The sequence below is a fragment of the Pogoniulus pusillus genome, chromosome 32 (genome assembly GCF_015220805.1).
Source record: "Pogoniulus pusillus isolate bPogPus1 chromosome 32, bPogPus1.pri, whole genome shotgun sequence".
Taxonomy (NCBI): Eukaryota; Metazoa; Chordata; class Aves; order Piciformes; family Lybiidae; genus Pogoniulus; species Pogoniulus pusillus.
The window spans coordinates 11084125-11099708 of NC_087295.1; the positions used below are offsets into that span (position 1 = coordinate 11084125).

Consider the following 15584-nt stretch of genomic DNA (forward strand, 5'->3'; position numbering starts at 1 on the left):
GAAGAGGCCAACCCCACGTGGCTACAGCCTCCCTTCAGGTAGACAGCAATGAGCTCTGCCCTGAGCCTCCTCTTCTGCATGCTGCACCCCCCCAGCTCCCTCAGCCTCTCCTCACAGGGCTGTGCTCCAGGCCCCTCACCAGCTTTGTCACCTTTCTCCAGACATGTTTCAGTACCTCAACATCTCTCTTGAATTGAGGGGCCCAGAACTGGACACAGTTGCTGGTTGCCTGGGAGAAGAGACCAACCCTCACCTGGCTACGGTCTCCCTTCAGGCACTCCAGTAAGAGACAGAAAGTTAAGAATAAGACAAATACAAAGCAGGAAATGTGTCTTAAAATAATTGTTGCTGTAGCAGCACAGGAGTGGAAATGTTGTTTTTTCTCTCTTTCACTTTGGTTTACCTTCAGTCTTCCCATCCCTCCTGACCCTTAATAAATAACTACCCAGTTGTTGAGGTAAGCTCTACGTGATAGGGTCATACATCAAACTCAACAGGAAAATCAAAGCTTACTTAAGCACAGGAGGCATTGAGAGAGATCACAGTGTAGCAGCAAGAAGACCTTTCAGTTACATCTAAGTTTCACACAGTGTGAAGGTCTTACAAAATTATTTCAGCTGCATATTCGTCATTCTTGCCCAGAAGATTTATAACTCTGCTTGACAAATTCTCATGCAAGCATAAATTATTTAGAATAAGATATTGCTAGTAATTAAAATCTGTAGTGAAAGCTAACATGAGATGCTTTGGTTTTCTGTGCTGCCTTTCATCTGAGAATTTCAAAGCAGTTCAGAGCATCAAACGGATATCAAGTTGACTGGCTTGGGTTGGAAGGGACCTTAAAGGTCATCTAGGATGGAAACTGAGGCAAAGAGGTAATAATCTAACTTAAAAAACAACTGGATTCTGCTGGCTGTGCCACTCTGCAGTGCTCACTAGATAATCTGAGTTTTAAAGCAGGTGTCCAGTTCTGGGCTCCTCAATTCAAGAGAGATGTTGCAGTACTGGAACATTTTCCAGAGAAGGGCAATGAAGCTGGTGAGGGGCCTGGAGCACAGCCCTGTGAGGAGAGGCTGAGGGAGCTGGGGGTGTGCAGCCTGCAGAAGAGGAGGCTCAGGACAGAGCTCATTGCTGTCTACAACTACCTGAAGGGAGGCTGTAGCCAGGTGGGGTTGGTCTCTTCTACCAGGCAACCAGCAACAGAATAAGGGGACACAGTCTCAAGCTGTGCTGGGGGAGGTCTATGCTGGATGTTAGGAGGAAGTTGTTGGCAGAGAGAGTGATTGGCATTGGAATGGGCTGCCCAGGGAGGTGGTGGAGTCACCATCCCTGGAGGTGTTCAAGAAGAGCCTGGCTGAGGCACTTAGTGCCATGGTCTGGTTGATTGGCTAGGGCTGGGTGCTAGGTTGGACTGGATGATCTTGGAGGTCTCTTCCAACCTGCCTGATTCTATGATTCAGCATTTAGCATAAAGAAGGCCTTTCAGGATGGCTGCAAGATTTGTCTTCTAAACTAATTCCTCCTCCAAAACACAGACTCAGGCAAATGGCCCATTTGAGCCCCCAAACCAAATTCAGTGTTTCTGACTCAGTTAAACAGGCATTGGGCCATACACAGGTTGCCTGCCCTGGCAGTTGAAGATTAAAGAGATAAATGAGTAATTCAGGCCACATATTCCCCAGAGCTACTTGCAGGCAGTGGACAAGAGCAAGGGCTGTTTGCAGACCTCCTGCTTAGATGCTGTGACTACATTTCTCCACTGTTTCTCTAAAGAACCACAGAACATGCCTAAATCCATCCTAAGAGCTGGTCTGCATCTGAGCATAGCCCATTAGGTCATGAGGCAATTTGTCACTTTCTTTCCAAAGCCCTTTAATTGAAGTAAGCCATTCTCCATGCAGCAGGATTAATGGAGCTGTTTCCCATAGACCTGTCTCTGATGGCCTCCCATTAGCGCACTGCAATAGCTCCACTTCTCCCTACACATCTCTGCTGGCACTTCCCACACTTTGGAGCGTCTCCAGCTTTCCCCTTCTGCCTCCTCTGAGTTTTCACAGCTCTCCCACACATCCTCAAGCTACTGAGTAAGATGCAAGAGCTGGTTTACAGCCTGTGCCTGTGACGGACCTGTCAGCTTGCTCCTGCTGCAGGCCAGACAGAACAGGTAACTGTTGGGCTCAGCAGCCCACCCTCACTGAGGCACTCTTCTGCAGAGCTGTCCTTCAGCCAGCCACGAGTTCCACAGAGCTTTTAGGGAACCCATATCTCTGAGACGTTTACCTTCCTGTCAGAAGGCTCAAGCTGATTAGGAAACTGTCTGGCAGAGAGGCAGGGCAATTGCACAAGGCACAACTCCTAAGGCAGCAGCGTTAACAAACCCAGCCAAGCTCTCTAAGGACAAAGGAGAGCTGTGGTTGCAACATTCTTGGTTCTTCCTGGGTTTGTTAGAACAAAAAATGGGGAAAACAACACCCTGCATTCTTTGGCATGCCTGAGATAGTGGTGGCTATGTGCTTGGTTTTCTCATTTCTATCAAGTAAAGAAAAGGGAAGGTCAGAGCCTAGCTGAGTTATACCCACGCAGCACTGTGCAGGGGCAAAGAGATCTTGGTCTGCCCATGTGCCAAGCTTGCCAAGGCACACAAAGGCAACTGAAGCAGTGCCAAGTCTGAAGTAATCAGCCCTTATGGGAGGCAGCATATATTTTCTCAGCTCAATGTTGGCTTGGAGCACAGGGAAAGCAAGATGATGTCTGAAAGGAGAGTGGGTGCAAGAGGCTTGCATCTGCCCGCAGGATACCATGTAGGAATTACAGGCAAGTTTTCTGTTTGACTCTGCTCAGCAGCACGGACAAGGGGTGCTGGAGGGCAGAAAGAAAGGTTTACTGTGGGAACTGAATGTAGAACCTCTTGCCCCAAAGCCATTCTCAATGAATCTAAGGTCAGCAGAGGTCTTTTGGACATTGCAGCAGCCAGCTTCTGGGGCCACCAAGTGTGACTACATCATCTCTGTGGTCTTCAGCAGGCTTCTGCACAAAATCATTTTACTCACTGATCAGATTCTGTATTACATTTCATGTAAAGACAAACAAAGGTACAAACCACAGCAAGACTTTGGGAATGCAAAGCCTGATTAGCAAGCTGAGGTAACTGACACACCGAGGTACTGCTCTCATTACAAATGTCACAGCGAGGCCTGCAAATGGCCAATTGTTCAGAAGAAAAGTGCTGTCATTAATCTCTAATGAAAACACAGGAAAAGATGTTTCAAGTTAGCATCCCTCAGATCTCCAAATGAATGTCTGTGAATGGTGAGTGGCTGTCAATGTCTGCAAAGGGTGAGTGCCAGGAGGCTGGAGCCAGGCTCTGATGGGTGATGCCCAATGACAGGACAAAGGGCAATAGGTGGAAGTTGAGGCATAAGAAGTTCCATGGAAATGTGAGGAGGAATTTTTTCCCTGTGAGGGTGACAGAGCACTGGAACAGGCTGCCCAGGGGAGTTGTGGAGTCTCTCTCTCTGGAGGTATTTAAGACCTGCCTGGACATGTTCCTGTGTGGTCTGGTGATGCTGCTCTGGCAGGGGGGTTGGAGTGGATGAGCTTTGGAGGTCCCTTCCAGCCCCTCAGACACTGATTCTGTGAATGATTTTACCTGTCTAGGCCATCTGCTCTCCTACACAGGGCGTGGGCTTCTCTCCACATCCCTGGCTGTGGGTCTGCATTTGCAAACACACATGACAAACTGCTCGAGGTGAGGAGAAAGTTCTTCACTGAGAGAGTCATTGGACACTGGAATGGGCTGCCCGGGGAGGTGGTGGAGTCGCCGTCCCTGGAGCTGTTCAAGGCAGGATTGGACGTGGCACTTGGTGCCATGGTCTAGCCTTGAGCTCTGTGGTAAAGGGTTGGACTTGATGATCTGTGAGGTCTCTTCCAACCCTGATGATACTGGGATACTGTGAAAATTCACAAGCAGCTGATGAGCATGAGATTGCTGGGGCAAGTCAGATAAAAGAGCAGGCAAGGGAGCTGAGGACAAAAGGTCTGGTGCAGGTGAGTGTTCTGTGAGTACAGTGCTGTCTCTCAAAGCTGGGCACACTGGGTGACTCCTGGGGGCAGGACTGATGGGAAGGACTCTGTCCCACTCAGATGATGTGACTGAAAGGGACTGGCTACCCATCTGACAGCAGAATGCAGACACAACCTTCTGGGAACCGAGAGGACAAGGCCCTTTGGTGGTGGCTGTTAGAATCAGCCCTCCCCACGGTGGGGGAGTTGATGAGCAAGCAGTGAGAAGTGCTTTATTCTAAGAAGTAGACTCTTCCTACGGGATGCAATGGTGACAGCCAAATCACAGCATCTGAAACGAGTAACCGCAGCAACAGTGAAATGCCACCGAGGTAATCCACGCTGCACTGGACACAAAGCTGCCTGCATGGCTGGCTCCAAAGAGTGGTGCTGAATGGAGTTAAATCTGCCTGGTGCTGGTCACTACTGGTCACCCCAGGGCCTGAACTCTTCACTAATGATCCGGATGAGGAGACTGAGTGCGCCCTCAGTAAGTGTGCACCAACACCAAGCTGGGGGCCTGTGCCGATCTGTTAGAGGGCAAGGAAGCTTTACAGCTGAGTCTGGGCAGGTTAGATGGATGGGACAAGGCTAATTGTATGAAGTTCAACAAAACCAATCTACCTTGGTCACAACAACCCCATGGTAAGCTACAGACTTGGGGTGCTGTGGTTAGAAAGCTGGAGAGGGATTTAGGGGTACTGGTAGACAGCCAGCTGGTGATGATGCACCTCAAGTACTGTCTTCAGTTCTGGGTGCCTCACTATAGGAAGGATACTGAGGTGCTGGAGCATGTCCAGAGAAGGGCAACGAAGCTCACAAAGGGCCTGGAACACAAGGGCTATGAGGAGTGTCTGAGGGAGCTGGGGGTGTTCAGGCTGGAGAAGAAGAAGCTGAGGGGAGACCTCATCACTTTCCACAGCTACCTGCAGGGAGGTTGGAGCAAGGAGGGGCCAGCCTCTTCCTCTTGGTGTCAAGTGACAGGACTAGAAGAAATGGCTACAAGCTGTGCCAGGGGAGGTTCAGGATGGATATTAGGAAATATTTCTTTACTGAAAGGGTTGTCAAGCATCAGAATGGTTTGCACAGGGCAGTGGTGCAGTCACCATCCCCTGAGGGTGTTCAAGCAGTGTGTGTACCTGGCACTTAGGGACATGGTTTAGTGTTGACCCTTCAATGCTGGGTTGAGAGTTAGAGTGGATGATCTGGGAGGTCTCCTTCCAACCAGATATATTCTGTGATTTTTCAGATTTGGTGAAAGTGATACAGAAACCATCACAGAAACATTCTGGTTACCACTTTGCTGAGCTAACAGCTGAGGAGAGGAATACTGTTGAAAATGACAGACCAAAATAGAAACTACAATACAGAGATTGAGATACAGTGAAGAGATGCCAGCGACTTTCTGGACCTTTTGAAGATGATGGGGAGAGTAACCAGGGATCCACATGAAGATTTGAGACTATGCAAACTCCAGAACTAGGCATTTTGTTCTCAGATTTTAGCAACCCATTTCCTTCACTTAGCTGCATTAGGAGTTTGTTTTTTTTTTTCCTCTCAGGGTTAATTTATCCACTCAACTCTTTATTATTTTTGTGTGTGTGAGTGGCTGGAGAGCAGTCCTGAAGAGAGGGACATGGGGGTGCTGCTGGACGAGAAGCTCAACAGGAGCCAGCAGTGTGCACTTGCAGCCCAGAGAGCCAAGCAGAGCCTGGGCTGCATCAGGAGAAGTGTGGCCAGCAGGGCCAGGGAGGTGATTCTCCCCCTCTACTCTGCTCTGGTGAGACTCCACCTGGAGTACTGCATCCAGTTCTGGAGCCCCCATTACAAGAGGGATGTGAAGATGCTGGAGTGTGTCCAGAGAAGGGCCAGGAGGATGCTCAGAGGGCTACAGCAGCTCTGCTGTGAGCACAGACTGAAAGAGTTGGGGCTGTGCAGTCTGGAGAAGAGGAGACCTTCTTGTGGCCTCCAGGATCTGAAGGGGGCCTACAAAAAAGCTGGGGAGGGACTTTTCAGGATATCAGGTAGTGACAGGACTGGGGGGAATGGAGCAAAGCTGGAGGTGGGGAGATTGAGAGTGGAGGTGAGGAGGAAGTTGTTGAGCATGAGAGTGGTGAGAGCCTGGAATGGGTTGCCCAGGGAGCGGTTGAGGCCTCATCCCTGGAAGTATTTAAGGCCAGGCTGGACGAGGCTGTGACCAGCCTGATCTGGGGTAGGGTGTCCCTGCCCATGGCAGGGGGGTTGGATCTAAATGATCCTTGTGGTCCCTTCCAACCCTGACTGATTCTATGGATTTTAAGGTCCGTTCCAGCCCAACCTATTCTTTGATTCTGTGAAAGAAGACAGCCTAAAAACTTTCACTGCACTGTTAGCAGGTAGAAAAGTGAGAGGCTGATGTGGCAAGCTACTGGGAGCCATTTATTAGTATTTAAGAACTCAGCATTATGGAATATTAAACCTTGCATGAGGCTGTAATGATCCCTACCACTTTGTCTCCCAGAATACTGAGCAAAACTTGAGAAGAATTCTTCAGTGGCTCACTTTAATTCACTTGCCCAAAGCACCTGACCAAGAGTAAAGACAAGGTTATTATTTCTGGGCTAAACTACATTCCTTTCACTGAAGTAATATATAGTAGCTGCCACCACATTTTGCCCACTTATATGGAGAAACTACCTTAAGTGGGGGTGTAAACTGTATTTTACAAAGGATGTTCTCAACTATCCAGGTTAAAAAGCAGGCACATTACCTAGATCAGAGAGAATGGCTCCTTACTGGCACAGATTATAAGTAGCTCTTCTGGCTATGAGCTTCAGGTACATCCTGTAGCATGCAGATAAAAATGTGTATCACCAAACTTCTTAGATCTAGAGAGAGATAGCTGCATCCTTTCAGCTACAGGGGGATTTAAAACATGTGTGTCTGAGAATGTGTGCTACCTTATGCTTTGTGTGTGCAGCAGGCACATATGTTAGCTGAAGGAAAAAGTCTTATTCAATGGAAGCCTGCAGGAAAGGTGTTAAATCTCAGTTTCTCCATAAATGAGAAATATTTTCCAGCCATTATGTCTCTTTCTTAACTTGGCATGCATACAACCTCTCTGTGCTTTGATGTGCTCATTTTGGACTCGGAATGCTGTTTGTACAAAGAGCAAGGCATGAAATAAGTCATTAACAGGGGCAGAACTCTAACTTTTGGGCCAGGGGAAAAAGAGCAGTGTGTTTCTCAGTTCTGCCAATATGAACAAAACTTCTCCTCTTTGCATTCTGTTGTATTTATCTCAATCTCACCACTGTTTGCTTAAAGAAGAGAAAATGTAAAATCATTTTGAGGATTTTTTTTTGCTAGCCCTGTTTCTTAATATAGCTGGGTCTGGAAAAGTCTTGTAGAGTTCACTCTACAGAAGAATATGTCAAGGGTAGATTCCACAGAAATGATAAACCCCTCAGCACCAAACAGCATACAGGTAAAGAAATGCAGACTAATTCATAGAGTCAACCAGGTTGGAAGAGACCTTCAAGCTCATCCAGTCCAACCTAGCACCCAGCCCTGTCCAATCAACCAGACCATGGCACTAAGTGTCTCATCCAGGCTTTGCTTGAACACCTCCAGGAACAGTGACTCCACTACCTTCCTGGGCAGCCCATTCCAGTGCCAATCACTCTCTCTGTGAAGAACTTCCTAACATCCAGCCTAGACCTCCCCCAGCCTATTTGTGGTTGTGTGGTCAGTTTTCATGACTGACATCAAGCTTTGAACCTTAAAAAGACTACATATATTAATCATCTGTGACCTCTCCAAATGGATTCATCCATCTCTGTTAATGGATGTCTCAAAACAGCTTTGGGAAAGGAAATCTTTATTTCTTGCTTGTTAGATGGAAGAGATCTGTTGGAATCATATCAAGTAAATCTGAGAAACAGAAGTTTTAGAGCTGACTTTGATGAGCACAAAGTTGGAGAAAGGCTGAGAATGTCAGAACCCCCCATTCCTCAAGAACAAATGGTAACAAGCAAGTCAGTTCTATGCCCTCAGAGAAAAAACCCTTAGGGGGGAATCATACTCATTGAATTTGAAAGCACTCAGTCTAAATTCTGTTTTAGCTGGCTGCACAGACTTCAGAGTACATTACTCTAGGGTTACAGAGGAATAGCTGAGATCAAACTAACATAAAACCACTTAGAATGTTTAGATATCTAACAAGGCAATCATGAAAACTATCAGGCTAGTTATAAACTGCTGGTCTCAGCCAGTCAGTTCCATAACAGGCTCAAGAAGCACTACCAAGCACTACTGAACTGCTTATCTTTCCCTTGAGTTCTGCAGTCTTGCCCTATTTACACTACTTTATGTACAGATCTCTTCCTTCATAGCATTCATTTCTTTCTGCAGGCCAAGGAGCTCTGTTTCCCTTTCCCCCAAAAAAGAAACCAAAAAACTATCTAAAGCCCAAATAACATTCCTTATGCAAGAAGTCTGTAGCTGGAGAAAGGTTAAAGTGTTTGACTGCTACTGGTTCCTGAGTTAAATGCTGCTACAGAAAACCATTTTAGGTGTCTTTTTGCTGTGGGGATACCTTTTAAAACCTGCCTTATCCATGCTGAAACCTCTCAATGAACAAAATGAGAGTATCAAAGCATATACTTCTTGCAGCAGAATTTATCACTTAAGAAAACTGCTGCTGAGCTCTTCACAACAGTTTTAATAACAGACAAGCATCAGGGGCTGTTTCAGGTACTACTGAGGTAACATGGGAACCTTGTTTCTGAAGAGAGTCCTGCATCCAGTTTGCTCACAGTGTGAGCAGAATGATCTTGGGACTGCAACTGCTCAGTTAGTCTTGTGCCCTGAAATCAAAATGCATCTTGACAAATGCAGTCTCCCAAATCAAAAAGTTCATCCATGCTGCCTGATAAGCTGAGCAAAGGACAAACTATTTTCCCTGGAAAACTAGGACTGCAGTGGGCGATGAAGAAGCTGTTCCCTTTCTGCTCCTGTCAGCCCAATACAAAGATCTCTGTTAGCATACTGCTCCACTGCTGGGAGTGATAGTACAGAGAAAGAATGTTATTCTTTCTCAGAGGCCATGCTATGCTCTGAGGCTGTTCTTTCTCAGAGGCTATGCCAGGTCCCATCAACACCCATGCTTTTTTCCACTACAGCCTTAAAAGAGGTGATGGTACAACCTTTTGGTTGCTCTTGGTCTGCTGCAAGCCAGAGCAAGAAAGGAGCTGCTTACCAGAAGAGAAGGACATGTTGAGGGAGGGGATTGTGCACCTCCGCTCTGGTGAGACCCCATCTGCAGTGCTGTGTCCAGATCTGAAGTCTTCAGCACAAGAAAGACACAGACCTGTTGAAGCAGGTCTAGAGAAGGGCCACAAGAATGATGAGAAGGCTGAAGCACCACTCCTGTGAAGAAAGGCTGACTTGGGGTTCAGCCTAGAGAAGGCTCTAGTGAGGTATTATTGTGGCCTTTCAGTACTTAAGGGGGCTGATAAAGACTGGGACGGACAGGACAAGGGGGATGGTTTTAAACTAACAGCAACTTAGACTAGATAGGAGGGAGATTTTTTTCACAGCAAAGGAGGTGAAACACTGGCCCAGGTTGCCCAGAGAGGTGGTAGATGCCCCATCCCTAAAAACATTCAAGGTCATGCTTGATGGGGCTCTGAGCAACCTAATCTAGTCAAAGACATCCCTTCTGACTGCAGGGCTAGGTGACCTTTAAAGGTCCCTTCCAACCTGAAGTGTTCTATGATTCTGTGTGTTGTTTGCAATTTAAAAGGGGTCTGAACTGCCTTCCACCTTAAGAGAGGATCTTTGAGAGGCGCTAGCAAGATTGGTTAGACAAAGAAAAACATCACAGGAACAAATCCGTGTGGCATTGTTTGACACACTGAAATCCCACAAAGGATCAAAGGACGCCCAGGGCTGTTGGTCCATGCTTCACTCAACCACCTCTCAAACTATCAAAAGGAAAACAACTCCCAAAGACACAGAGATCTGGAGGCAGATAGGAAAATGAGGAGCTCACAACATGCAGTCAGAATTTCTGATAAAGAAACAAGATCAGGGATTTGTCTGTTTGCACACATACTTGCCAAGGTGAAATGCCTGCTCGCTCTGCTGGCCTTGCCAACACAAGCAGGAACACTCAGTCAGGGCAGAAAAGGGAAACTGCTTTCACTAAGTCTTTTTTTAAGGTACAGAGCAGCAAAGTGGCTCTTAGAGGACACTGTGTAGCTTCCAAGCACGATGCTGCTTCATGTACAGAAAAAACACACTGGCTATTCTTAGAAATGGACCAGGAAGAGGAGGACTGGACTAAGAAGAGCTCTTTTCCTTGTCCTTTTCACATCCACACAGAAGTACACAAACACCAAGTCCCAAGGAATGCACACAGGACATTTTGATAGTAGCACCTCATTACAACTCCGTTTTCAGAGCCTGTTGTTTTCATTTACACTTTACTCCTCCTCTTCCTTCTCCCAACCTACTTTCCAGTTCTTCCCAGCAGATGCAACAACATTTGTATGCAGTCTAGTCTAAACTGGCAGCTTGGATGCTTTGCACTTCCCCTGCTGTATTGCTCTAAAAGGATTTTTCAGTTCTGCACAAAATGTTCTTACCATTCCAGGTGATTTTCAACAAAGGCAGACATGGGGCTGATCTGTACAGTGTAGGTGTCGTTGGCTGAATACTCAAACAGCCCATAGTAGGGATTGAAGAGCTCCTGAGACAGAAGGAAGAAGAATTCTCGGGAGGGACCACTGTAATCCAACCTGGAAAAGGTACAAAAGAACAGGGATAAAATAAGCCTCATTACCACTTGAGTGGATTTCCTGGGGTTTGCCTACATTAGCTGCTGTCTAACACCTACCCCTGTGCAGTCAAGTGTTTCTCACGTGGTGTACCTCTCCTCTCAAAACCTGATTCTGACCCCTGAAGAAGTGACAAGGTTGAAACTTTATCAGCAGCCAAGCTGAGGAGCGGAGGAATCATAACTCGGATGCATCCCTTGAGTAGTTTCTTTCCCTTGGTTCCAAAGGCTTAGTAAATTGCAAGTACAAAGCTCAGCCCTGCCTTAGCTGGCTGGCTAGCAGAGGGATAGATTTTTGGTGGGTGGGTTTGAACTGCCTATGAACATCTGGGTTCACAGACCAGACAGCCAGACCAAAGGAGAAACTGCTCTTACCATCCTACACTGAGATGTAACCAAAGATACAAACTAGCCTCAAGGATGCTTCCTTAGCTATAAGATTAACCTAAAAGTCCATGCTGAATAAGTCCTGACAGAAGTGTGTCTCTTAAGACAGAGTGGTGATTCTTCAGTTGTCCCATCCAAACTCCTACTCTTCTGATCCTTTCAAGCACACGTGGCACACCTTCAGCTGTATTTCACTGTCACATGAATTTGCTCTGTAGAGAGTCACTTTTCCCCTTTGATTTTCTTTTAAAAACTCAACTCTTACATCAAACAGTTTCATATTATCTCAATTTGAACAAAAAACCAAACAAAAAAACCCTTCATGAATGCATTAAACCCAGCTATGATTGATTTAGTAACACCAGACTGTGCTCTAATAATGGTAAGTAGGTTTTCTTCAATCTAAAACCTAAATGGAGCAAGATGAACAAGTGATTTGTAGCCATGCATCCACATGTGTCAAGAGATTCTTCTTCTTTGCTACTTACCAAATGTAAAGTAAGTAGAAGATTCTGTAGCTGGATGCAGAATGCTCTGTGTTTTGTTTGGAGTTATGGAAACATAACCATAGTGGGTTGAATTTGTCCAACTATAAGATGCTATAAGGGCAGGCTGGCTCATCCTCCACCACCTCACCTCTGGGTATTTGGTACTTCTCTCTTTGAGCAGCTTTAGCTCTAGGATCATGAGGTGAGACTAAAACCACACCAGCAAAAGGGATGGTCATAAACCCACATGAGCACCAGTGCTAACCATCTAAGATATTTGGTTTGATGGACACTGAAACACTGGCCTAAGCCTGATGACAGCTGGAGTAAAGAACCACAAACAACAACCTGCCTGTAACTGAAAACCTCCAAGGAAAAACTAGGCATTACAACACCTTAACTCATCATAAAGCCTTCACAGTTCATTTTCAATGTAATTTTGGCTTTAGAACACATGGGAAGCTGTGCCCATAGAGCCTCACATGCCCATGCAGCATCAACTCTTCTTTTCCATAGGGAATTGTTATCTTTGGAGTCCCTCCAGTAGAACCTATAACAGCATTAAACAGCAGAGAGCCTGGGGGAATGTATCTTCAGATGTAAAATGAAGCAGTGAAGAATAAATGAATTTGCAAATCAAATTGGTTTGTAATTTCTCCTGAGGCCACCATGCCACACACAGCAGAAGTTATTAGAGATGTGAGGCAAACAACATGACTCTGGCCAGTGTTAGGATACCAGAACACAACCTGGGCGATGCTGCACCTTTGTGCTTTCCCTGCAAGCCAGAGGCAAACTCAGCAGTGAGACAACCTCTGTTAAGTAATACTGGGTCTGCAGAGTATAAAAAGTATGACTTAAGAGAACTCCAGTCACTGAGGCCACTAAGTGACTCTCTGAGATTGGTGATTTCTCTTTTCCACTGGACCTAACACCTCACCAGACAAGCACAGCGTGGCAGAAGCTCTTCACTTGATGTGCCACCTCAGAGCTGATATTGTCAGTAGTTGCTGGACATGACAAGAGCTAACCCAGAGCCTTACTGTGCTGGTACCTTTGGAACTGAAATCCTATCTGTGTTTGGGTTTTCTAATAAGGAATTTGACATGCAGTGCTACTGAAATGTGATTTCAAACCTTTGTTTTATGGAACACTGCAAATATGCACGGTGAGTTTTCCGTTGTAAAAGCACATGGATTAAGCCTCCATTACAGCATAGCTCTTGAGGTGAGCCAGGGTGGCACTGAAACGTTCTGGTTAGATTTGGAAACAAAAGGTCAGGGGCTGGCTTTAATTGTAAGGGAATGGCACGTGGATTTGGAAGGCTGGCAGAATGTCTCCTGAAAAAAGGCCTGCTCAAGAGACTTCTAAGACTTTTGGCTTCCAACTGGGTAAATTAAGCTGCAAGAACTGAACAGCACTTGTGTTTCTCACTTCAGCCAGAAACAAGAAGTCCACATATGGATAACAAATGATCATTAGATGGCATGCAAAGCAAAAAACGTTGAAGCAAAACCAGATCCGTTTTGAAGAGTTAGAGTAACAAAGGGGATAAAGATCTGGTCTCTAATTATAGCCCTGAGACTGATTCAGTGTGCAAACATGGGCCTGCAGTTTAGTTTTGCCTTCCAGCTGGTCCAAATACCTATGGCAAGGAGATGACATTAGATTTAACCACTTCAGTGTGCAAACATGGGCCTGTAGTTTAGGTTTGCTTTCCAGCTAGTCCAAATACCTACGGCAAGGAGATGACATTAGATTTAACCACTTCAGTGTGCAAACATGGGCCTGTAGTTTAGCTTTGCTTTCCAGCTAGTCCAAATACCTATGGCAAGGAGATGACCTTAGATTTAACCACTTCAGTGTGCAAACATGGGCCTGTAGTTTATCTTTGCCTTCCAGCTAGTCCAAATACCTATGGCAAGGAGATGACATTAGATTTAACCACTTCAGTGTGCAAACATGGGCCTGTAGTTTAGTTTTGCTTTCCAGCTAGTCCAAATACCTATGGCAAGGAGATGACATTAGATTTAACCACTTAAATTGTCTCTCTGAGACATGTAGATGGAAGGTGCCACAGGAAAACGAAGCATTGTTATTTTTAACAAGTAACTGAGCTGATTAAGATGAATCAGAGGTAAAACAAAAGGTAAGAAACGTGGCATAACAAGAGAGACTCAGCCTTAACCAACCCTGTGTTTTACAGTGTAACAGCTACTTCAAAGCCAATAGCATTTAGTGGCTCCTTACCCTTCCTCGCCGACAAAGGTGACGTAGAGCTTGTTGCGCTGGAGCTCCTTGCGTGAATATGCCATCACCTGGTTGAAGGTGCCTTCCAGCAAGTGTTCACGTCGTATAATTAACCTGCAAGGGCAGGCAGAAATAGAGATCTTATGGTTGAGTCCTGTGTAAGCCTCCGAGGCTGAAGGTAAACAGGAACTGGTAAGCCTCACCCCTTCTCAGGAAACTTAATCACAGATTCATTTCGGTTGGAAAAGACCTTTAAGATCATCCAGTCTAAGCATTACCTAAGTCTGCCAAGTCTGGGGCTAAACCATGTCCCTCAGCACTGCAGCTCTGCCTCTTGGAAACACCCCCAGGGCTGAGGATTCAAGCACCTCCCTGAAGAACCTGTTCCAGTCTTTGAGAACACTTTCAGTGAAGAAGTTTCTTCTGCTATCCAACCTAAACCTTCCCTGGTGCAACTTGAAGTAATTTCCACTTGTGCCATCACTAGTTACTTCTGGAAGAGATTGACTCCCACCTCACTCCAACCTCCTTTCAGGGAGTTGTAGAGATCTCCTCTCAGCCTCCTTTTCTCTAGAATATAATAAAGTAGCCTCCACTTTATTATGCATATTTTACTTGACCATTATGGGGTTTCAGTGTGTTGCTTCACCTGGCTTTTCTACATGCATCAAGGTGAACTTCTTAACAGTGCTGTAGTGAGGTTCAAAGTGCTGCTCTACCGCTCAGACTCCCTGTAACACCTTCTATGTACACTGGATGAGGCACTTGGTGCCATGGTCTAGTTGACTGGATAGGGCTGGGTGCTAGGTTGGACTGGATGATCTTGGAGTTCTCTTCCAACCTGGTTGATTCTATGATTTGCATAGCAGAAGAGGCTGTGAGGTTCGTTCTTATATGAGAACACAGCTCTCTGAGATTGGCCCCAAACTCTTCCTGGATTTAATCCAGTGGATGTCCATGGAATTACTGCTTCTGTAGCAGGATAAGCAAAGGGAGTATCAGCCTCTGTTTATACAACACACCTCTCACTTCCCTGCCAAGTTCCAAAACAACTTAATGAATAGTATATTTAAACACCATCTGTGCAAGAAATCCTTCTTGTTCATATATTCATGGACATGTTAAGACAAACTTTCCAAAATGCATTTCGCATCTGCTTTTGACTCACTTAGCAGGACACCAAAAGGGATTAACCAGTGGCCAGAACTCCCCAGTTCTGTAAGAATATTTGATGATGACATCTGCCTGGAATAAACTGACTTTTTTTTTTTTCTTCCCACAACAGATGTGATCTGGTAGGAAGCCAATCTGATGCTTAAATTCAACCAAGATTCCCAAGAAATATCCTAAAAATATATAGTTCATTTGGCCAGGTTGGATAACTAAATGGAGCACAAGCAGGTACAGAATCAAAAGCCAACTAACAAGAGGTCTGGAAAGCAAACTCCACAACCAATATAGATCACTAAAATACATGAAGAGAGGCAGAAATCTCTCCAGCCCAAATGTGCAAGTGCTACCAAGACAAAGAACTGCTGAAAGTTAAATCTGCACCTAGAGGCTAACTTCTGTAGGGT

General features: G+C 45.8%; 1 protein-coding gene across 8 annotated transcripts in view; it reads right to left on the reverse strand.

Moving 5' to 3' along the window:
• The window catches only part of HECW1 (HECT, C2 and WW domain containing E3 ubiquitin protein ligase 1), a 317934-nt gene that overhangs the window by 31706 nt on the left and 270644 nt on the right, over positions 1-15584 (reverse strand). For all 8 annotated transcript variants that reach the window (XM_064169530.1, XM_064169529.1, XM_064169533.1 and 5 more), the window contains 2 exons: positions 14008-14121; positions 10692-10844 (listed from right to left, as the gene is read on the reverse strand). In XM_064169530.1, the coding sequence (XP_064025600.1) occupies positions 10692-10844; positions 14008-14121 (267 nt within the window). The remainder of the gene's footprint in view (positions 1-10691; positions 10845-14007; positions 14122-15584) is intronic.